The sequence below is a fragment of the Rhinichthys klamathensis genome, unplaced genomic scaffold (assembly GCF_029890125.1).
Source record: "Rhinichthys klamathensis goyatoka isolate OS25496 unplaced genomic scaffold, OSU_Roscu_1.1 h1tg000060l_1, whole genome shotgun sequence".
Classification (NCBI taxonomy): Eukaryota; Metazoa; Chordata; class Actinopteri; order Cypriniformes; family Leuciscidae; genus Rhinichthys; species Rhinichthys klamathensis.
The window spans coordinates 2,788,049-2,811,483 of NW_026606605.1; the positions used below are offsets into that span (position 1 = coordinate 2,788,049).

General features: G+C 36.5%; 2 protein-coding genes across 5 annotated transcripts in view; one reads left to right on the forward strand and one right to left on the reverse strand.

Annotated features, from left to right (window-relative positions):
* ppp1r9a (protein phosphatase 1, regulatory subunit 9A) overlaps positions 1 to 3,619 on the reverse strand; it is a 58,414-nt gene extending 54,795 nt beyond the window's left edge. The window contains exon 1 of the mRNA XM_056249672.1: positions 3,328 to 3,619. The gene's annotated coding sequence lies outside the window, so the exon portion shown is untranslated. The remainder of the gene's footprint in view (positions 1 to 3,327) is intronic.
* Positions 1,717 to 23,125, forward strand: sgce (sarcoglycan, epsilon). Of its 4 annotated transcripts, XM_056249681.1 has the most exons (13): positions 1,718 to 1,903; positions 2,259 to 2,345; positions 10,694 to 10,816; positions 11,112 to 11,269; positions 12,197 to 12,269; positions 13,858 to 14,056; positions 15,130 to 15,292; positions 17,492 to 17,706; positions 18,289 to 18,315; positions 18,983 to 19,171; positions 19,878 to 19,921; positions 22,154 to 22,191; positions 22,289 to 22,406. In XM_056249681.1, the coding sequence occupies exons 1-13, from the start codon at positions 1,867 to 1,869 to the stop codon at positions 22,337 to 22,339; spliced, it is 1,404 nt and encodes a 467-aa protein (XP_056105656.1). In that variant the 5' UTR covers positions 1,718 to 1,866; the 3' UTR covers positions 22,340 to 22,406. The 4 variants fall into 4 exon arrangements, with proteins under 4 accessions (XP_056105657.1, XP_056105656.1, XP_056105658.1 ...); XM_056249682.1 differs by lacking the exon at positions 18,289 to 18,315 and having other exon boundaries at positions 1,717 to 1,903; XM_056249683.1 differs by lacking the exon at positions 22,154 to 22,191 and having other exon boundaries at positions 1,720 to 1,903; positions 22,289 to 23,125.
* Positions 23,126 to 23,435: the final 310 nt, after the last annotated feature.

A 23,435-nucleotide genomic window follows, 5' to 3' on the forward strand; every position in this document is an offset into this window, starting at 1 on the left:
TTTTTGCCTTTAGCCAAAAAAAAAGAAAAAAAAAGAGGAATTTTATGCAACTGCTAAATTGTTGCTTTTTTTAATATGTATTGCATAACACTTGATCATGCTTATACTCCTGTCAGAGGTTGTCTGGAGATGTTGCTTAGCAACCTAAAATCTTGATGGCACAAGATGCAGCCTGGTAGCACATTTGTTCATGAGGTACAAAAAAAACTGATACAGAACCATCAGATGGTTTGTTGTATCACTCGTGGTGCTCACTATAGACTGTCCAGATGTGTGGCATTGTGCACAGTGCAAGTGGTCATCATGGCCATCTGTGTGCTCACTGCTCAGCTTCTCCACAGGGGGTTGAATACATTTTAATAGACCTTATCTCATTGTCATCTTTAGAGCTTATGGGGCATGATGGATGGGGGAGGGGGGCAGGGAGGAGCCTCCTGTGCATTCTCCTCAGAGAGGTTGTGCTTCTGTCATTGCTTCATTTACAGCACTTGTTATATTTAGGAGATGCTGAAACCAAATAAATAAATCACACTTCAGTGATCATACTGTGTACTTAAATCACCAATTAATTTTTTTTGTTAAAGTCACATTCTGCAATGATAAACTAATTTAACTATTTTCAGCCAATTTAAAAATCGTATAATATAATATAATAATTATTGTTTTTATTTATTATTATTTTTTAATTGCAAACAATTTAAATGAAAAGGAAAGAAAGGAGGAAAATACAAACAGGTAAACAAATTACACCTCCAAGAAAGATACGATCAAGTACTTAATTTGTTCATCTTATTATTTGTAAATTTGAAAGATTTTACAGTAAGGGAAATCTCAGCAAGAAAGACTTCGGTTACACTTTATTTTAAGGTTACGTAGTTACATTGTTACACAAATAAGTGCTGAGTAATATTATTAACTACATGTAGCCTACTATATATATTTACTGTTAGGGTTAGTTACTTGTAATTATGCATAATTAACTGTTATTAATATAGTATGTACGTAGTTACACATTAATGCATGTAATGTACATTAAGGTGTAACTACGTCACCTTATTTTATTTTTTTACCAAAGACTTCAAATCTTAGCAGTGTTAAGAAATTTGTTCTTGTAAAAAAAAAGAGATAATTTTAATGCAAAACAAAGAAATAATAATAGGTTAAATTACAAAATGAGATAGGCCTAGATGACAAATTAAATTTTCTCAAATCAAATGTATTTGATTGAATTGACGTGTCCCAGTTACAGTTATACATTTAAGTACTGAGTAATAGTAATTAACTACATGTAGGCTACTTACTATAGGGTTAGGTTAGGATTGGGGTTTGGTTTAGAGTTAGTTGCATGTAATTATATTGCTATAGTAAATACATGTAACGTGTAAAAAGGACACATTAAAATAAAGTGTTACCAAATAATTTAAGCAAAGTTTCTAAGTCAATTTTACTGAATGCACATAAGTTGGAAACATCAGCAAAAGTAGGAGCTATAGTTGGGTAGATATTATTCAGGCTAAACTAAACTTATAAAGATTATATAAATATAAATAAAATAAAACATATGCTTACGCAATTCGATTGGCATTAAAAAAAAGAATTACTGTATGGTATGTGCTACCTATGTTTTCCACCACCCCGTCCTAACCGTGTCCCCCTGTAAATATAGCTTGTGATTATTATTTTTTTCCAGCATCTGCGCCAGATGTTTTCAGCCAACCAGCGCCCATCAGCTTCAGTGAGTGGGAGGAATCCGAGCAGCGGAGGAGGATGATGATGATGATGCTTATGGCTGTCACAGTCACATCCCGAGGACCACCAGCGATTCCTCAAATGTGTGCTGTTAAGAGCCACTGCGGCAACTGAACGATGGCCTCGGTCGGCATTTTCGTGGGGCTCGTAGTGGGTACGTATAGACTTGAGACGACGACACTGGGAGAAATACTCGTTCTTTTCCGTTGGATGAGAGCTAACTTAGCTTGCTGGCTAACGGAATAGCTCTCGTGCTCATTACACCATAATAATAAACCGAATGACAGTTAACTGATAATTCAGAGATGGTATCAGCGTGTTGACGTTAATATCGCGAATTCCACCTGTAATATATTATTTAACACATTCCGTTTGGTATTATACTGTTGCTAATAGCAAACTACATACATTGGTTCATTTGCTTCTTGTAAGATTACGATAACGTTTTTCATAGTAAATTGTTTTATGCTATTTTCACATCTATCATTCCTCTTTGTCCGTTGTAAAAGCCGCAATTGTTCGTTCTGTCAGTGGCATAGACGGCCAAAGCTTGGCTTTAATCGACTCCAAACAGAGATCTGTGTTTCAGACTGGCGGTGAGTGATTGGAAAGACTGGATGTGTCTCAAAAACTAGTATGCTGCCTGTCTTAGTAGTGCTGGGGAATGTGATTCATTCCAGTGACTCGAATCTTTTGAATTGGTTCACTGATTCATTTAGTGGCCTTTTTCTCTGCAGGTGATTAATGTTTTATTTTTTTATTTACAGCAACAAATCGACTAGAGTTGACTATTGAAAATAACAAAGCAAATCTATAATTTTATTAATTTTGACAACTGCTGTGAATCAAGAAAAATAACAACTGTAGGCTAATAATCACCCAATGCAATCATTTATTTTATAATGGAGAGATGTGCAGTAGGTGAATAAAAAATGAGTCAAGTGAACTAGAAAGACTTATTCTAAAAAATGCTGTGTTGTTTCAATCCATGTTTGGGTCAAATATGGACAAACCCAACAGTTGGTTTACATTTTTTTATTAAAATTTTAAACCCAACGGTTGGGTTTGTTCACTTTAAAGATTTAATTAAAACACTGATTTGTTTACAAAATACCAATACAGAATCTTTCGGCTTCATAGGAACGCTTAAACCAGACAGCCAAAATGGTGTATGTTCCTGTGATGTTCAAAATGCTGACTAGGTAGGCAGCTCACTAGGTTTTTGAGACAAAGCCGATGTGTTTGAAGTGATCGTAACACACGCACAGCACTTTCCTGTGCAAAGCTTTTTGGGCTTAACACCTGCCACCCTGCTGAATCACCAACCTGTATAATACACCTTCCTCTTGACTCTTTTGAAATAGGAAGGGGAAGAACTACTTCTTTAACAAAACTGGCTTGTATATTAGGCTATAACATGCAGTAGCCCAGTGATGCAGCCTCTAATATATAACATGTTTTTTTTTTTTTACAATGCTTTACAGTTTGACATAAATTGTTTGATCTGCATAATACATTTAGCATTATAAATGAAGGTATTCACTTCTTCAAATGTATCAAAATGAGAATCAGCATTACCTGATAAATGGACGGCTTGAGAAAAGCATTCTTTCACTTCACCATGAGTGTGTTCCCGGCTACAGCTTAGTCTTGACAGGCTGACCCAGTTTTGTGCATAACATTGACTTCCAGGCGCAGTACTTTGAACAGTTTGACGTCTTCACAATCCTGCAAGTAGTCTGCACTGTTTCTTTTCTTCCCTATGAATCGTGAAGTGCATGAATTCCTCTTGACCGGAAAAGAGAAGTCAGCACAGAGCTGATTCGACAGTTCAGTAGGACATCCCCGGCTGTGTCACGAAAAGGGAGGGAGCGAAAAAGAAAATGTCTTTCCTCAGTTGGCACGTAATGAATATCTTCACAAGGTCGGCCCATAAAATCATAAACCAGGATTAGCCATTTCTACTAAAGGGCCCGTCAGTAATTTGTGTGAGTTTGCGCATGTGTGTGTTCTCTGCCATTACTTAGTGTCGCAAAGTTTGCCATTACCCATTAATGGTTGATCTATTAGAATATAGTGTTGAGGATCACCTTCTGTTTTCCTTGAGTTCACATAGTATTCAAATCATTTCAGAGGGTTTGGGATGTGGTTTTGTCTCTGTCGGGTTTATAGCAGGCTCTGGGCTAAGGTCGCCCACAGGGTGACAGAATAAACCATCTGGCACTCCAATTATTCAAAGCATGCATCTGTGGACACGTACAAAACCACAGCCATCAACACCGCAGAAACAGATCAATACCCCATCATGGATAACAGCATTAGTTAATACACAGCTGTTCAGAAAGCCCATAACAGTGCATGGATGTTTGCATTAAGTGTGGATTTCTGTGATATCTACACATTAACATAGATCATTGCGTAGTCTTAAGGCATGTTCACACCAAATCGGTTAGATTTTCACATGTTATTGCATGCTTAAAAACTGTGCTTACTGCCAAGAAAAGCAGAAATACCAGGTTACGCCATGACACAAAGCTCTGCACAACTTTCTGCTTCAGACACCCACTTCTCATGGAGAAGAAAGGAAGTCAAAAGGCCAATTCACAACGCACCGACAGACGCAAACCAATGGCAACAGACTTTGTTGGGTTTTGTCGGATCAGTGTGTCTGTCGGTGTCTGTTGGCGTTGATTGGGACTTGTTTCCACCGATTGAACATGTTCAGTTGGCATTTGTAAGATCGTGGAACGTCTGAAAAGGGATGTGCTGTAATCTGGTGATTGTCGGCATCAGTCGGCCGTCTGTCACTTTGCTTAAACACTATTTTAAAGGGATAGTTCACTTTAAAAAAAATTTTTTTTATGTTTTAGCTCAAGGGCATCCAAGATGTAGGTGTCTTTGTGTCCACAGTATTTTCAATTCTGATTACCGTTCTTGTCTGTCAGTCATATAATGCAGGTCTATGGTCACCACCTCAAAGAGCATGCACAGAGAAGTCCAAATTAAACATGATTTAAAGGTGCTCTACGTAACTTTTAGCGGCCTCTAGTGGTGATGTTTCAGATTGCAACCAAATTTTACAAGAGCGCTCGTGCTCGAACTCATAGACAATACCGTCTATTACGCAAATATCTCGGCGAATACTTGACGGATCTCTAGTTGGTTAGCTCGTTGGGACCATCTAGTCGAGCTGAAAAGAACCATATAAGTTCCTTAGTTTTTGGTAGGGATGTAACGATTCACTCGCAACCGGTTGAAAATCGATAAAAATGTGTGACGATTCAAGTCGGTTGAAATGTTAAACGAATCGCGATACACGTTTTAAACCGCAGGGCGCGTTTACTATAGCCTACTGTGAAGTTGTGAACCTCGCTTTACAATAGCACAATAGCAGCGAGCACACACTGGCGTGAAGCTAGCGAGTGTTTTCACTTCATTCATGGAACTTGATCTTGTGTGAGCCAAGCTCAACTTCCATAGGAATGAACTGAAAACGCTCGGTTTGCTCCGCTCGCGCCGCACCAGTGTGTGCCATAGACTGGTGTGCACGTGCCGTCAAACAGTAGACATGGCTTTGGCGACGGCAAGCGTAGATGTTGACGTTGACTCATTCAAATCGGAGGTGTGGCGGCATTTTGACTTTCCGTAGACTAATAATAATCACCACCGTGAGTAACACCAGTCACCTCCGTTTTCATGTAAAAGTCATTAATACTACAATTGCGAGAGCCACGGAGATCACAAGGTGCATCAGTGTTTCCGTGGCAACCAGGTGTTGTATTTATTTTACTATCTCTTTCTCTAAATGTGTTTTTTTTTACTCTTACTAGTGTAATGATACAAATTATAACAAAATTAGAATCTTGCCTTTATTACAATGTAAAACCCCTGTCAATCTGGTACTACTAATTTTACACAGTCTTTTACATAGTGTGCGAAGGTACCAGTGTCCAGCCTCTTGACCAAACAGACAGAAAGACTGAGTTGAAACAACCTTGAAGGGAATTTTTTTAATGTAGTTTTATTATTTGACAAATATATTCTAAATTAAAAAGAAATGTGCAGCATTTTGTCTGAGAAATAATAAAAGGGACACTTTTGTCTTAAATCTCATTTGTTAAAAAAATCGTGAGAAAATCGTATCGTGAAACCAGTATCGTGAATCGTATCGCATCGTGAGATGAGTGAATCGTTACATCCCTAGTTTTTGGTGGTGTTTTCGCGGAGATATTAGCAGAAAACCATCGGGCGCGCTGCAAAATTGCGGACGCCGGTGACGTCACGATCTCAGAAGAAAATCGCTCGTATCTCTGGAACGCAAAGACCCAGAGAGCTCAAATTCGGGGGAGGGGGTCCCAGGGGAACCCTTGTTGAGCCGGGCGAGTTGGACCTCGGGGGTGGGCTCGTTCGAAAGGCCCCGTCCAGCACTACGAACGATTAGAGCTTTGGAAATATTGATCAAAGATTGACTGAGATATAAGCCGAAAAACGTGCGCCTTTAACCGGACGTAACTCCCTGACCGTCTACAATAGACTGTATATAAGGAGAGAGGCTCGGGAGCGCGCATGCACGTCACATCCGTTGGATTTCGCAGTAAATCCGACCCGGAGACTTCACATAGAAATAGGAATACTGGCCTTCAGAGGTAATAGCAAAACTCGACAAGTGGATCATTTTAATGTGTGATTACAACCCCTTCACACACAGGCAATAAAAAAAGGATTCATTTTAGTAGAAAAGTTACATAGAGCACCTTTAATGACTCGAAAATGTAAGTACACATTGATGGCCTAAGACACGAAACGAGCGGTTTGAGTGAGAAAACGAACAGTATTTATATCGTTTTTACCTCTTGTAAACACAGCCACGTCCAAGTGTTCTAAGGGCGCGGGCGCTTCGGTCTTTTCCGGCAAGCGCCGGAAGTGATCTCTCGCGCGTGTACGTCACTCATACAATTGTTGTTTTTTTTGTTTTTGTTTTATTGTTTTCTTTTACGACGGTTTAAACATCCCGGATAAGCGCAAATTAGTACCCTTTTAATTAGCCGTCTTACCTACAATCTCTGTTCTGTGTAAAGAATGAGTGACGTACACGCGCGAGAGATCACTTCCGGCACTTGCCGGAAAAGACCGAAGCGCCGGCGCCATCAGATCACTTGGACGTGGCTATGTTTACAAGAGGTAAAAACAATATAAATACTGTTCGTTTTCTCACACAAACCGCTCGTTTCCTGTCTTAGGCCATCAATGTGTACTTACATTTACGAGTCATTAAATCATGTTTAATTTGGACTTCTCTGTGCATGCTCTTTGAGGAAGTGACCATAGACCTGCATTATATGACTGACAGACAAGAACGGTTTGACCTAAAAATATCAAAATTGAAAATACTGTGGAAACAAAGATACCTACATCTTGGATGCCCTTGAGGTAAGCTAAAACATATCAAACATTAATTTCAAAGTGAACTATCCCTTTAAGTTGGGCGATTTTGGATTCACTGTTTAGAAAAAAAAAAAAAATTGCCTTTTTTTATGACAGGACAGTATGTAGACAGGAAGCGAAGGGGGTAGAGAAAGAAGTGGACGAGATCGGGAAAGGTCCGTGAAGTTAGGTCACCCGAACCTCATTTTATATATATATATATATATATATATATAAAACAAATACAAGAGTACAGAGACAAGAGAGCCGGTTCTGGATTCTTCCTGTGCTATTCACTGTCGCTAAACAAAACAGTTTGTTTGCAATCGCAGTTTTATGTCACAACTCTGGGCGTGTGACCAGAAGTCCGAATTTGCCCAGTTTTCATCGCAGTGTGAAGGAAAAGAGATTTGAAATCTGTTGCAAATATTTGTGCCTTAAATTATGCATTAACAGCCCATGATCTAGTCCCATTAAATGAATTTAAGGCCATGTTAAAATGCCATATAATTCAAAAGTGTAACTGCCATATGTGACCTGTTCTTTTCTTTTATGTGAGATGCTTGTTTGATTGTTTTTGACTGTGTTGTATTTGTATTTAAATTGTAACTGGTGTGCCGTCTTGGCCAGGTCTCCCTCGGAAAAGAGATTTCAGTCTCAAGGGACTTCCTGGTTAAATAAAGGTAAAAAAAAAAAAAAAAAAAAAAAAAAAAAAACAGCCGTTCATTCAAATAAAATTTTTGAGGCAAATTATTGTGTTAGTGTAAACAGGCCTTTATTGATGGACATAATTTCGTAACTCACTAAGAATGAATCGTGCTTGCCGAGAGTGTTGTTTATTTGCATGCACTGTCTGCATTGCATCAGTAATCGCTACAAAATTTACAAAAACACTCTTTCTGCAGCAATAGCATAACATTGCATTAAGCGAAGAGTCATGAGTTTTGGAAATAGGGTGTAATTTGCATAGAAAAAAATTACATTTATTTGATTAATTTAAATAAAATGTTAATACAAATATTAACTGTATATCCTTTATGTAAATATATATGAAATATATTTGATGCGCATTATATACTCTTATAGGCATTAAACATGTTGTTTAGTTTGTTGATGTATCAAAAGATTATTTTATCTTTATGTGTTCATATTTATGTCAGCTCTCTTTGTGTAACCCATTTATGCTTCCAGATGTCTTGTGATCACTCTTGGTTTGTGCTGTTCTGATCAGCTTAATGTGTTTGAGCGAGCTGCAGCCTCGGTGTAAGCACACGCTGGGCCTTGAGTGATGTACTAGGAGCTGTTTTGTGTTTGAAAGCGTGAAGGAATCTAGCGTTTCTGTAGTTGCGTTCTCCCAGTGCAGCAGAGATTCAAAACCAGCTTCCTCTCAACTGACTCAAAGTGAGAAAAGAAAGATACACTGACAACCATTATAAACTGATGGGAAAAAACTATCTCTTAAATAATAGTGTGTGTTGTGCCAGAGAAACAAAAAGCGAGGGGTGGGGAATGGCGTGTGAGAGTTGCATTGAGCGTGCAGGGTTTGAGTGTTCAGAGATTGTGATTCACTGTACTACTGTCCGCCAGCCAATGAGACTCGATGGCCTAATGCCCAAGACACGCTCACCCACTCGCTCACATAACACATTCTCACACACTCCCACATGGTTTTTAGAAGAAAGAAACACACCCCTGTTACATAAATGTATTAAAAATAAAATAGACAGTTTACATTATCAAGCTCTAAATAATATTTAACATAATCTAATAAATTGTAACATCTGTTATGTCTGTGTTTTTCTTAAAACATCAAATAATTTATTATGAAACAACAAAATTGTAGTTTTTGTTAAGTAAATATGACAATGTTATGTTCATAATTAAGGTTTTTATATACCATTCAAAAGTTTGGGGTCGATAATATTTTTATTGTTTTTGAAAAAGTATCTTATGCTCACCATGGCTTCATTTATTTGATAAAAATAGTAATATTGTGAAATTTAAATATTGCTATTTAAAATAGCTGTTTTGTATTTGAAAATATTATAAAAAGTCATTTATTCCTGTGATGGAAAGCTGAATTACTCCAGTCTTCAGTGTCACATGATCCTTCAGAAATCATTCTAATATGCTGATTTGCTGCTCAAGAAACATTTCTTATTATTATCAATGTTGAAAAAAGTTTTGCGGATTCATATTTTTGTGGAAAACATGATACATTTTCTCCAGGATTCTTTGATGAATAGAAAGGTCAAAAGAACAGCATTTATTTTAAATAGAAATCTTTTGCAACATTATACATTTTTTATCAATTTGATGTGTCCTTAATGTATGGAAGCTTGTTTCCGCCACTGAATAAATAAAATAAAAATAACAATTGCGACTTTTTATCTCACAATTGCGAGATATAAAGTCAAAATTGTGAGAAATAAAGTCGCAATTGCGAGATATAAAGTCGCAATTGTGAGAAATAAAGTCGCAATTGCGAGATATAAAGTCGCAATTCTGAGAAATAAAGTCGCAATTGCGAGAAAAAAAGACAGAATTGCGACTTTTTATCTCACAATTCTGACTTTTTCTCACAATTGCGAGTTTACATCTCGCAATTCTGACTTTATAACACATAATTGCGAGTTATCAGGCCAATTCTAAGGGGGGAAAAAGACTAACTTTTTTCACCTCAGAATAGTTTATATCTCACAATTCTGACTTTATAACACGCAATTTTGACTTTATATCAATCAATTCTGACTTTATATCTCGCAATTCTGACTTTATAACACGCAATTGCGACTTTATATCAATAAATTCTGAATTTCAAGAATTTAACACTTATATGGAAGCTTGTTTCCGCCACAGAATGAAAAATAAAAAAGGTAATTGCGACTTTTTATCTCACAATTCTGACTTTTTTTCTCACAATTGCGAGATATAAAGTCAGAATTGCGTGATATAAAATCGCAATTGTGTGTTATAAAGTCAGAATTGCGAGATATAAAGTCAGAATTTATTGATATAAAGTCGCAATTGCAGGTTATAAAGTCAGAATTGCGTGAAATAAAGTCGCAATTGCGTGTTATAAAGTCAGAATTGCGAGATATAAAGTCAGAATTTATTGATATAAAGTCGCAATTGCAGGTTATAAAGTCAGAATTGCGTGAAATAAAGTCGCAATTGTGTGTTATAAAGTCAGAATTGCGAGATGTAAACTCGCAATTGTGAGAAAAAAAGTCAGAATTGTGAGATAAAAAGTCGCAATTACCTTTTTTATTTTTCATTCTGTGGCGGAAACAAGCTTCCATATAAGTGTTCAATTCTTGAAAAAAGTTTTACCCAAAATTATTACTCCAAACTTTTGAAGGTAGCATATACATATATAGCCTATGTATGTGTGTGTACACACACACACACACACACATATTATAATAATAGCTATTTCTTTAGTGTGTGCAGTGAGGGAATTTTGTCTGCCACATCACACTGCTCTTAATAACTCTTTTATCATTTCTATCTGCACCAGTGGTCACCATCCTCTCTAAGTCACACGCGGACCGCAACGTTTATCCTTCTGCCGGAGTGCTTTTCGTTCATGTGCTAGAGAGAGAACACTTTAAAGGGGAGTTCCCACCGTATCCGAAAGCAGGTATACTTACACAATAGCATGCCTATACAGAATAAATGTTTCACTATATTCATTTTTATGAAACACCTGTTCACATTGCACTTTGTATATCACTGCACATCAAACATATAAATCTTAGTTTACATGTCAGGGTCTGAGGGCCTATATCTTCTAAGGAAACATTACACATAAACATTATGAACATTTGTCTCAATAATATTTTTGCATTGCAGCAACCTTTTTGTAAAAGCACAATTGGCAATAAGCACAACCTTTCATACCTAGTTGTTTAAGTAAAGTAATTATTTCATTTCAGGTGATTCGAGTAACGACCCCATCACATTTAACACTAACCTTAAAGGCTATCCAGACAGGCCCGGATGGTTGCGGTACATTCAAAGAACCTCGCATAGTGATGGAGTCCTCTATGGCTCTCCAACAGCTGATCATGTGGGCAAGCCGACCATCATCGAGGTGTGTTATCATGTGTAGACTTATTAGAATTAGTTTTCTGTTACATCTGACCTCAAATACACTGCTGTTCAAAAGTCAGTAAGGTTTTTCTTTGAAAGAAATGTATACTTTTATTCAACAAGGATGCATTAAATCGAATACAAATTTCGACACTTATTTGTGTCTAACATGTCGGAAACGCAAAACGTTTCTTGTCTCGTCACATTCAGTTATGCATCACATGAAATCCTGAAATGATTTTTCAAATAAATTTTTTTCATTAAAACACCGATTTGATTGAAAAAGTTGAGTAGTTTGCATCACTTGATATTACTGTCAGACAACATTTCTATCATAAAACAGCTGTCAAACTATAAATATTTAGCTACTTATATCTTACCATGTTTTTTTACTCCCTTAAAACCTCGTCTTCTGTGAATAGTAAGGCCTGCCTTCTTAAATTTGATGGACCATCTCAATAATTTTGACAGTGACGAGCACTGTAGACCTCTGAGGCAGTCCAGCCTAAAAATTTTACTTTTAAAACTTTTTTTTCATCCTAAAACAACTAACAGAGAAGTGTGTAGAATATCAAATATTGGATTATATTAGATATGGATTTGACCATTTCTAATTATTGGGGTAACTTCAGTGTCTACTGTGGCTACGGCCCTGTTTTGTTTTAAATAAGTGTTAAGTAATTAAATCTTTTCTTTTTTTTCTAGGAAAATAGAAAGTAACAGGGCAAAGTTGAATTTGTATGCATAAGAATGCTTATCTCCTCTTTGTGCATTGTTGAGGCTTTAGATTCATGTAAGGATTTGGCTTTGATATTCTTCTATACCCTTGAGAAATATTGTGTTTGCATTTGGTTCTGACATCCTCTGCATGGTATGAATGTAAAGCTGTCCTGAGCTGGGCTTAAACTTTCCCTCTTGTGTGTTGCAGATTACAGCGTATAATAAACGCACTTTTGAAACTGCCAGGCACAACTTGGTCATAAACATCATGTCTACAGAAGGTGAGATCCAAGAGGAGTTTTGATTTAGCAAATCTCATTATAACATACAGCCATATGTTCAAAGAAAGACTCTATTGTTTGACTGAAAACCTTAATCCTAAAGTATGGAAACCATGTGTTTGTGTAAGAATAAACCAGCCAGACTTTGGGTCTTATTCACTAATAATTGCGTGGATTTTTTTAGTATTTTCAACTTCTCATGAAAAATCTCCGCCTAATTTACAACACGTGCGTTCCCACATGAATTTGTTCTTAACCTCTTTCTAATGTTAGTGAATTTGGAGTATTTTAAATGAGCGTCCGTGTGCTCGAGGTTAATCGTTTGCATAAACACGCTCAAACCATCTCCTTTGGTTGGGCTTTCTGCACAATCTTTCCTTTACAGTCTTTCGTCTCACTCTCGCCAGATCCTCGCGCAATGCCAAGTGTGCCATTCTCAAAACCAGTTCAAACACGATAAACACCTTTTATACCGACCCAGATTACAGACCTCTGACTAGCCAGCGATACATACATACGCGTATATCATATAGCTTTATTCAGAGCATCCTCGGAGCTGAAACTATTTCACATCTTTTCTTACTCTTTCACTGTACATGATTAAATATATAAGATGAAATTAAATTGTATGATTTTGTCATTTATATAATATAATATAATATAATATAGTCATGTAAATATAGTTAAATATAACTTTTCAACAGGCCACACAGTGTAAGTGCTTTTTGCGTACGAGTGGTTTCAGTTGTTCCTATATTTTTTGGTGAATCATCATTTCTTTGTGAAGACGTTGGTACGCAGATTTCACGCACAAATTTGTGCATACGCATGAGACCCATTGATTTCAAGTTATTTTAATATTAGTTGTAAAAGTAAAAAAAAAAACAGATGATATTTTAAACGGCTAATCACTATTATAAAAATTAATTTGTGAAAATATTTGTGATTAACCATTTAATTCTTCTTTGTTTGTGTCAATTAATATGTTAGCCTAATATGCAATTTTTTACTCGGAATTGCATATAATAATACAATTATAATAAAATAGGCCCATATGGTTTACTTTGATGGAGTGAAAATAAATATATAATTAATTATAAATACGTTGTAATGCAGTCTGATTAAACCCACAAACCGTTTTGTATGAAGGAAGACCTTTGACTATCTTTGTGTACTTTACAAATATTTTGTTATATTCTTTGGCTAAATGTGATTGAAATTTAAACTGCGTAATTATTGCCTTTATCTCAAAGCAAATAACTAATATTAGCAGGTCTACAGCTAATAGCGTCATTTGTTTGTATGTTTTAGCAGCTGATTTATATTCACCACATTATATTTGCAAAAATATTGACATTGAATGCTCTGAAATTCCTGTTCAGTTTACTATCTGTGTTTAGCCTTAAGCTGAGCAACTGTTTCAGTGCAGATGTGACCTCACTGTGAAGCAGTCCACCATCTGCCATCTCGTCCAGAAAGAGACACTTCAAAATGACAGCCAACTTATTACCCAACTGTTATGTAGCCTAGTTTGGATTACTTGTAATTGCATACAGGAAGATATGCTCATATCTTTGCTCTCTGGCAGAGTTTCCCTTGCCCTATCAGGCTGAGTTCTTCATCAAGAACATGAACGTTGAGGAGATGTTGGCCAGTGAGGTGCTGGGAGATTTTCTCGGTGCTGTCAAGAACGTGTGGCAGCCGGAGAGACTTAATGCCATCAACATCACTTCAGCGCTGGACCGGGGAGGACGAGTGCCTTTACCCATCAATGACCTGAAAGAGGGGTAAGACTTAAATATTACTGTACACTGAAAAAGAATTAACTAAAGGGGACATATTATGCCCTTTTACAAAGACTTGATTTTGTTTTGGGGCTACTAGAATAGGTTTTCATGCTTGAATGTTCAAAAAACTCCTTATTTTTCACATATTTGACATTGTTGCAGCACCTCTCTCCCCAGTCTGTCAGTAACGCTCTGTTTAGTTCCTGTTTCTATGAAGCCCCTCCTTCTGAAAAGCACAATGTGCTCTGATTGGTCGGCTGGACCAGTTGGTTGTGATTGGTCAACCACTTCAGCGTGTTTGGGGAAATGTCACGCCCCCTTACCATAACTGGGAGTTTCAACACATTGCTAACTCATCCAGTCCTCACCCCCTTTATTTTGCATATGCCTTGTGTGGGAATTATTTAAATGAGGAATATTGTGCTGTGTTTGTTCCTGAAAGAAAACTCAAGACTACAATGGAGGCGTTTCAGGGAGTTCAGAAACAGTATGTCTCTGATATAGAGAATAAACCCTTTGGACGGCCTTTGTAACTTTGCAGACCTATCATGACAGTAACATTACATATGAAGAAAGGTGAAAATGTACAAAAGCATAATAGGTCCCCTTTAAACAGCTTATTGGCACAGAACTTGAGCATATTGTGATATATATCAACAAATATGAGATGTAACGTTCTTGAGAAACCTTGAAAAAGAGAACATCCTGTCAGAGAAGGCAGAAAAACACTGTTTTGGGCTGTGGTGAATTTACGTAAGGGTAGAGGCTGCCCATCTCTGTTCACGTTTCTTTAGAGGAATTCCCTCATGCGTTAGCATAAGTTGTTCATCAAATATTCATGTACTCCTTACAGAAGATAAAATGTTCCAGATGAAGGCATTTTAGAAGGTCTCAGAGCAGAAAACACATTCATCTAGGCAGACAGATTATGTATAGTATCCATATAGTCCTATTGTTGTTGTCTTTATGCTTTATTTCTGTGCATCATGGTTATGTTGAGTGTTAATTCAAACGAATATTTGTGAACATTGTGCTTAAACGCTTGCTCTTCATTAAGCCTCTGTGATGTTCAGTGTGTATGTGATGGTGGGAGCAGACGTGCCGTTCTCGTCATGCCTTCGAGAGGTGGAGACCCCACAGAACCAGCTGCGTTGCAATCAGGAGATGGAGCCCGTCATCAGCTGTGATAAGAAGTTCAGAGCTCAGTTCAACATCGACTGGTGCAAGATCTCTCTGGTGAGCGCCAGGTCTCCAGTTCACCATAGAATCCACTGTTGTGTGCAAATAAACATGGCATTTGCTTTTAGAGGCACTTTTATATATATATAAAAGACCAGGGACAATTGTTTGGATTTTATTTTATTTTATTTTTTTCTCCATCATCTCAACTCACATATTACTCCAACTCTACCTTATATCCAACTTTTGGTAGAAAAAACATTTAGCTGTTTGTGCCAACAGTAACTTTATTATTAACAGACTTACTGAGAAAGACATTATAAGCATTTACATTTTTACATGTAATAGCAGAACATTCAGTTACGACTTCAACTATTATTGAATAATAGAATTTTTATCATATTTAAAGCAAAATTCTAATTATATTAATTCTAGTTTATAAATTATTTTAAATAAAATACATTTAAAACTAGCTACTTTGAGGAAACATTGCTCATTGCACATTTAAAGATTAAATGTTTCAAATTGTAATTATTACATTTTGGTAATTCTTAACAACCTAGAGATAAAGTAAATATTAGATTAATGTTAGAGGCATCAAACATTAGATGGCAAAATAAAAATATTGGACGTACAAAAACATCATTTTTCTACATTACTGTTCAAAAGTTTGTGGTCAATAAGATAAAAAAATATGTTTTATTTTGCAAGGATGCATTAAATTGATTAAAAGTGACAGTAAATACATTTATAATGTTACAAAAGGTTTCTGTTTCAAATAAATGCTGTTCTTTCTATTTATCAAAGAATCCTCAAATAAATGCATCACAGTTTCCACACAAAAATATTAGACAGCACAACTGTTTTCAACATTGATAATAATAAAAAAATGTTTCTTGAGCCCCAAATCAGCATATTAGAATGATTTCTGAAGGATCATGCGACACTGAAGACTTAAAAATATAGTAATAATTTAACCTGTTAACTGTCACCCCCCTTTTTTTTGCATAGACATAAAAATCACTATCCAAACTTAAATGGTTGTAATTCAGGAATGCTTTGGAATATAGACCTATGGCTGGTCTTGTTTTAAAGAAGACATTTTCCAGATTATTGTAGTCTAGAAGTCTAGAAATTGTAAAAAATGAAACAGAAAAAAAGTTATATAAGTTTGAGTTTATGAAATTGTGTAATGTAAAAATATGATGATTAATATTTTATATAAAATATATATATTACAAAATATATTTTACTCTAAAACTGCAAGAAAATTAAAGTAAAAAATCTGAACAAGTTGTATTCCAAATTTTAGGTTGATATCTCAAAAAATGAGCTTTCAGTAAGATTTTATTTGGGCGCAGTACCCAACTTTTTCACTAGGTGAACACCAGACTCCATTACTGCCCATATAAGGGCGCCTCCATTTTCATATGTTTTGAGTGATCTGAACCATGTATTTCCATAATTTTCATACAATTTATGAAGTAGACATCATATTCAGAAGTAGTATGGGTGGTTTGGCAGTATTTGATTTGAATTAAACCTCTAATAAATGCATAAAGACTACGTTATAGCGTTATAGCTCGCAGCCGCATCACAAATCGAGAATCCATACATTTTTCTTTATATTTAAAACATTTTCAGACCTTTTTTTCTCATAAAATGGAATTGGTGTTATCTTTTGAACTCATGGCATGAAAACAAACTGAGGTTTCTACCAATCTTTCATGATTTTTCATGTTTATTGTTATTTCAAAATAAAGGCCTAAATACTCCTAATGAATATGAAATATTCTTGTTGCAAATTGATAAATTTCTGCTCCTCTGTAATATATTTTAGATAACAGCCACCAAATATGAAAACTAGAGATTTTAAGCTTTCAAATGATATATAGTTTGGCAATATTACTTTAGGTTTTTACTAAGATAATATTGTTTTAAACATGCAATGGCAAATGGGCCCGCCGGCGGCAGGTTAAGAGGTAAAAAAATTAAAATTAAAATAGAAAACAGTTGTTTTAAATTGTTATGATATTTCACAATATAACAGTTTTTACTGTATTTTCGCAGGCTTGGTGAGCATAAGAGACTTCTTTCAGTAAAATTAAAAAAAAATCTTACCGTCCCCAAACTTTTGGACGGTAGTGTGCCTCAAAATCAACTTTTTTGGAGAAACGAATATATACGCAATATATTAATTCTGTAACAATGTGAAGCATTTTTTCTTCTGAGCCCAGTTTGTCTTTGCTCTTGAAGGTGGACATCACTAAGGTTGTTCCTGTGCACAGTAACCGTCCTGACCCGGGCACAGGTGTGCTGCCAGACATCGGCGAGTACAACCCACCTTCTGAGTTACTGAAGAGTAGAGACTATTTCGCTGACTTCCTGATCACCCTGGCGGTGCCCTCAGCCGTCGCCCTGGTCCTCTTCATCATCCTCGGCTACTCCATGTGCTGCCGACGGGAAGGGCTGTAAGTTCGCTGTGCTAAACCCTTAGGGAAAGTGAATCTTTCACACACAAGCAAGCACAAACCTGCTCTTATACTTAATACTTGTACTCAATGGCCACTGTTTAATGATCAACATTTAAACGATAGATTCCTTTTTGATCATTATGAACCACGTAGTGCCAGTATGGCGTCTTTTGAATCAATTAAGTGAAGATCACAAGGGCTTTCTAGTGTGTACAGCCAAATTCTGAAAGGCAAGACAGGGTCGCATCCCTGCCAAAAAGCAGCTTACCATCCTCATCAAGCATCAGTTTTTTTTTACCATTTAATCATTAACCAAAGCACACTCAGTCCAAAGGTTCCATCTGTTGTATTTAGAGCCATTCCGACAGATGTTTCGTCCACATGATCAACCAATCCCAGTGTGTTTCCTGATGATGTCACTCACCATCAAAGCTCAGCCTGAAGGAGATCATCATCATCATCATCATCATCAGCAGCACCCCTCCATTCCCCTCCTGACTCGCTCTCCATTGGCTTTTGTGTGGTTGTCTTTAACTATTAATATTAGAATTTAATTCAGTCATTTTGTTTTGTTTCTAGGGAAAAAAGAAACATGCAAACACCAGAGTAAGTGTGCCCTCTCCTGTGGTCTTGGCCTTTTCTTTCTCCTTCTCTTTTCTTTGGATAGGTCCCCCTTTCCCACGTTATGTTATCTCAAATCCTCCATCATGGTGACATGTTCATTTCCATCTCATTCATACAATCGCCTCTGTGTCTCCATGGTGTCATCATGGGCAGCTGCTTCAGAGACAGAGATATATGCCAGCTTATTATAATTATAATAAATAATTCATACTGTGGAACGAGGTAGTGTGATAAAAGACATACATATTCATAATTAGCCCTTTTTTTTAGTAATTTCGTTATGTGCTTTAATATTTATAATATTTTTAAATATTGCTATTTAGGTTTTCCACCGTCAGTTTTGGTTTTAGTTTTTATTTCTTTACTGTTAATAACTTCAGTGTTTCAACTTAAACTTATTTCAGTTTATTTCCAAGATTTCGTTTAGTTTAAGTTTTTCAACTAATATTTATATTTTATTACATTTTAGCTTTATCTCAATTAACAGAAATGCCGTTAATAGTTTTAGATAATAACCCTGAACCATGCGCTATGCTAGTACTTCAGTGTTTACATAAATGTTAATCGGTTGCTTAATCAGATATTCTATTATACTTTTTGTGCATGTATTTGCTATAAATAGTAATTCGGTTGCTCCCTCCATTCCCAGTATTCAGCTGGTTCACCACAGCTCCATTCAGAAGTCTTCTAAGGAGCTTCGCAGCATGTCTAAGAACCGGGAGATCTCGTGGCCTCTCTCGACACTGCCGGTCTTTCACCCTGTGAGCGGAGAGGTGGTGCCGCCCATCCACCCCGACAACTACGAGACCACCAGCATGCCACTCATGCAGACGCAGACGTGAGTCTGGCACTTTTGCTTTAATTCTGGGGGGAAAGTAAGGCACAATTCTTGTTTGGCAATGGCAGATCTGGTTTAAGAAGAGTTGAGAAAGTAGGTTGCTGTAATCCAATGTTTATATCTTTAAAAACAAGCTTGAATCACTCAGTACCCTGGTATTAACTCACTAAGGACTTGAAGAGCTTAGAACAGATCAAAAACAACATATGTGTATTATCATCAGCAAGATTGACCTAGAAATTATGTGCTGAGATGATGCAGAAAATGAGTTGGGATGGGAATCATTGAACAATTTTGGTTCCTTAACGGTTGCATTAATGATTCTACTTTTACGAAATATATATTTTGAAAAAGAAATTCAGTTCCATTGCCAACTGTGTAATAGATCATTTTTTTATAATAAAGAAATTTAAAACAATTCTTGCAAAAGAGTGTAATCAAATTACTGGCTTTAACTTTATAGAATTAATATAATTAAATATATTAAATAGAATTATAGAATTAAAACTCAGTCATTTGTTTAGAAGTTGGAGCCATTAGTTTGTGAGTTGGACACTGATCGCAATGTCTCTTTTGTGCAAGAAATCCTTTTTTTTTTATGCAATTGAACATCATTCTGGCATTTTGTTTTTATTAATGAAATTGGTTCTGAATCCCAGAGTGCTAGTAATGCCCATCTTGACCAAAGCTTTGTGTTTATTCACAGAAATCTTCAAAATCAGATCCAAATACCACAGCAGCAGATCTCTGGTAAGTTGAAGAATCTAATACTGATGTGATCCCTAAGCTTTCCATCCCATTGGTACGGACAGATATAGATTTTAACTTTTTTTAACAAAACAAAAACAAATGTGGTCATTCTTCTTTCAGAGAGCCATGTTAATTGCAGTTTTGGTGCTTTAGGGCTAGATTTACTAAACAGATCAAATTAGTGTGTGACCGCAATCCATTACAAGTTCTGTGGGGGATTTGCGCATTTTCGCACATTAAAGAACAGAAGCAGTCGGATCATTTCCATAGTGACTAATGCGACCTATCAAGAGCAGCGCAAATTCACGTAGGGTCGCAAACAAACAGAGCCAATGATAATTAGGCAGTGTTGGGAACGTTACATTTTATAAAAGTAATTAGTTATAGTTACTCACTACTTGTTCCAAAAAGTAACTGAGTTAGTAACTGAATTACTCTATAATAAAAGTAACTCGTTAACAGGGAAAGTAACTATTTGCGTTACTGTTAAAAAAAAAAGTTGCTATGTCAAAGAATTTTAATTTTTTTTTTGAGCAGTTTTCACAAGTCAGTTGAAATGAGTAGAACAGACTGGTGTTTGTACATAACTTTCTATATTTATTGCATGTCGACAGTCAGCAAGAGGTTTATCCTGCACTTATTAACCCACCTCCTCATTAGCTGTGTGACCCAGGGGTGCGTTCGGATTACACAGTTTATTCAATCAATACATAGTAACGCACATAGGTGTCGATTTTGAGTCATTTTGTACCACTTTTAGAAACAAATAAATAAAACATCTCCAGTTAACTAGCAGAGCATTCATTTGGTTTGCTATTAAATAAGAGATCTAGTGTTAAATTGTTTTGGTTTTGAACTCAAGCTGAGCGCTCGTGGCCGCTGCTATCAGTTGCATTGTTCTCTTGTGGCGCGCGCGCAGTCTTCACTCGGACGCGCTCTTCAATCTATCGCCGTTGTGGAGACTCTCTATTCATTCTGGTGAAATCACAAAATAAAATGCACACAAACGTGTCCTTGCTTGATATAGACTGTAACCACTGATGAATATATTCAGTTTTGATGAGAGAAAAAAAACACCTATTCGATCGTGGATTAGAACCCGTAACCTCTGACACGCTTGGCAAAAGATCTACCACTAGACCATTTAAGAACTCAAACAATAATTGCGAATCGATGGACTTATTTACGGGTTGAGCAGAGAGGCTGCAAAGTTTGTATCCAGCACTTCTGAAAATGCACTTCCGAATGCGTCTCTGTCCCCAGCACATTTCAAACCAAACTGACGCCCGTGGTAACGCACCGCATTTAACGTCCAGTAACGTTAACGGCGTTGTAACGACGGGAAAAGTAATTAGTTAGATTACCCCGTTACTGAAAAAATAACGTCGTTACCTAACGCTGTTATTTTAAACGGCGTTCTTCCAAACACTGTAATTAGGTGCGTGTGATCTACTAACAACACAGGCGCAAAGTGGCTTAAGGAAGGGTTGGTGATTTTCAGAGAGGCTAGCAATAGCGAACTAGCTTTGAAAGCATAAGATCCCACCCTCCCTTCAGAGCGTCTCCAAAGCCACACCTCCTTCAAAACACATGAACGCACAGTTTGCAAAGCGTCACGAGAGACGGCGTTAAACTACCTCATGTCTCAAAGCACATAATATTACAATTACAATTAACATAACTTAAAGAGCACTGACCTGTACCACCTGACTGCTGCAGATTCATAGGTATGGAAATACATATCTTGACAGGCAGGTAGGACTTTGTTTCATTGCGTTCAGAACATATGTATCAGGATGTGAAGAAACTTTCAACCAGCATAACAAAAAAAACATTTCTAGAACAAATCACCTACCCTGCCTTTAAGACATGCTTTTTGGGTGTTAAATAATGGCCTAAACCTTAGTAAATCATGTTGCATGGTTCATTTAAATCCTCTCCCATAAATATTGCCTCTGAAAGGGAAACTCCTACAAATGCATAATCAGTGAGGTCAGCCGCAAAAAATAACTGTGTCCAAGCCTTTTCAGCGCTATTTTTTCACGGTGTGCCTCTAGTAAATCCTGACTGTAGTTTTTTAATGCCAAAAGAGGGGTTGTGTTGGGGCAAACCGTTAGTAAATCTGGCCCTTAGTCTCTGGCGAACCCCAGTGTCCACATAATGAACTGCCATCAGACGTCTGTGAAATCTCTTCCTGTCTAACATACTGTTCATTCATTCATGCTAACAAAGGAGATAATTATTGTATGTCAACTTTTCGGAGGCTAGAGGCAAGTATTACTCTTTGCATCTGCGATCATGTGTTTAAAAAAAAAAAAGGTATCAGATAAACTGTTTCATGTTTCTGAAATGTTCCTCTCGTTATAGGTAAATGGTATTCCTGAGGAGAGAAAGGTGGCCGAAGCTCTAAACCTGTGATCTCATCCGTCTTTTTACGTTTGTACCTGTTTAATCCTGCCAAATGTGCATGTCTAGCTGTGTTCTCATGCACATATCTGAAAGAACAACATTATTCAGTGTCAGAACAACTAATGTTGATATGGGCACATTAAAAAATATACTTTTAAAATAGTATCAACATCAAAGGTACACTATGTAATTTTCAAAATGTATATAATAAGCGAGTACATCATTAATCCATCTTCCAAACTGCGTTTTTACCTTATCCCGAGTCACTACGGTATGCCTATAATAAATGTTTATATTGGGACTATTTTAGATGGAGTGGGACGACGACCGTGGAGTATCCCAGTACTTGCGTGACTCGTCATAGACATAAACAGAGAGAAGTAGCTCCGGCTACAGTGTTCATCCACAAGACGCATGCAGTTTTATTAACCGCTAGAGTGCCAAAACTTACATAGTGTACCCTTTAAATATGGACTGGAGTCAAACTTTTTTACAAAGGTGAATAAACTCACTTTTTGCCAAATACCAGTTGTCTTTGGCCTACCACTAATGGAGGCACATTTAATGAGATCTTAACAGGTTGATATTGTTTGTTTTGTTCTTACAGTATACGAGTAAATATGTTTTGATAAATAAACTAATACACTTGCCACTACATAAGATTGGCTCATGTTTGTTCTGGGGGTGCGAGTGTAGATACTTAAACAGAAATGAAAATGTTTTTGAGAAGGGATTTATCAACATTGACTTTACAATAAGATGAATGCATTTCCAAATCAAATGAATATTTTCACATTTTTGGACAAAATGTATCGTACACACACAAAACCATTTCCTTTGAGGCCTTTGAAGTTTCTTTAAATAAAACTTATAGCAAACTATACAAATAATTTGTTTTATGAACAAGGTGAAAAAGACAAATAAACATTTACGGTCAGTTGCTTGAATATGCCAGTTGATGGCAGGCTGTACACATTTTGCTTTGCTTAGAAAAATGCATTTTCACTAAAGCAAAAAAAGAATATACCTTGTAGCTGCTTTTAAATTCACATATATTAAATTAAAAATGTAATAGTTTCATAGTAAATGCAACTTTTCAACCAAA

Excerpts from the sequence above, each read along its gene's own strand:
- sgce (XM_056249681.1), top strand. The coding sequence starts at position 1,867 with ATGGCCTCGGTCGGCATTTTCGTGGGGCTCGTAGTGG. Across the intron at positions 1,904-2,258 it reads TTTCGTGGGGCTCGTAGTGG|CCGCAATTGTTCGTTCTGTC; the intron begins GTACGTATAGAC and ends CCGTTGTAAAAG. Across the intron at positions 15,293-17,491 it reads ACTGGTGCAAGATCTCTCTG|GTGGACATCACTAAGGTTGT; the intron begins GTGAGCGCCAGG and ends TTGCTCTTGAAG.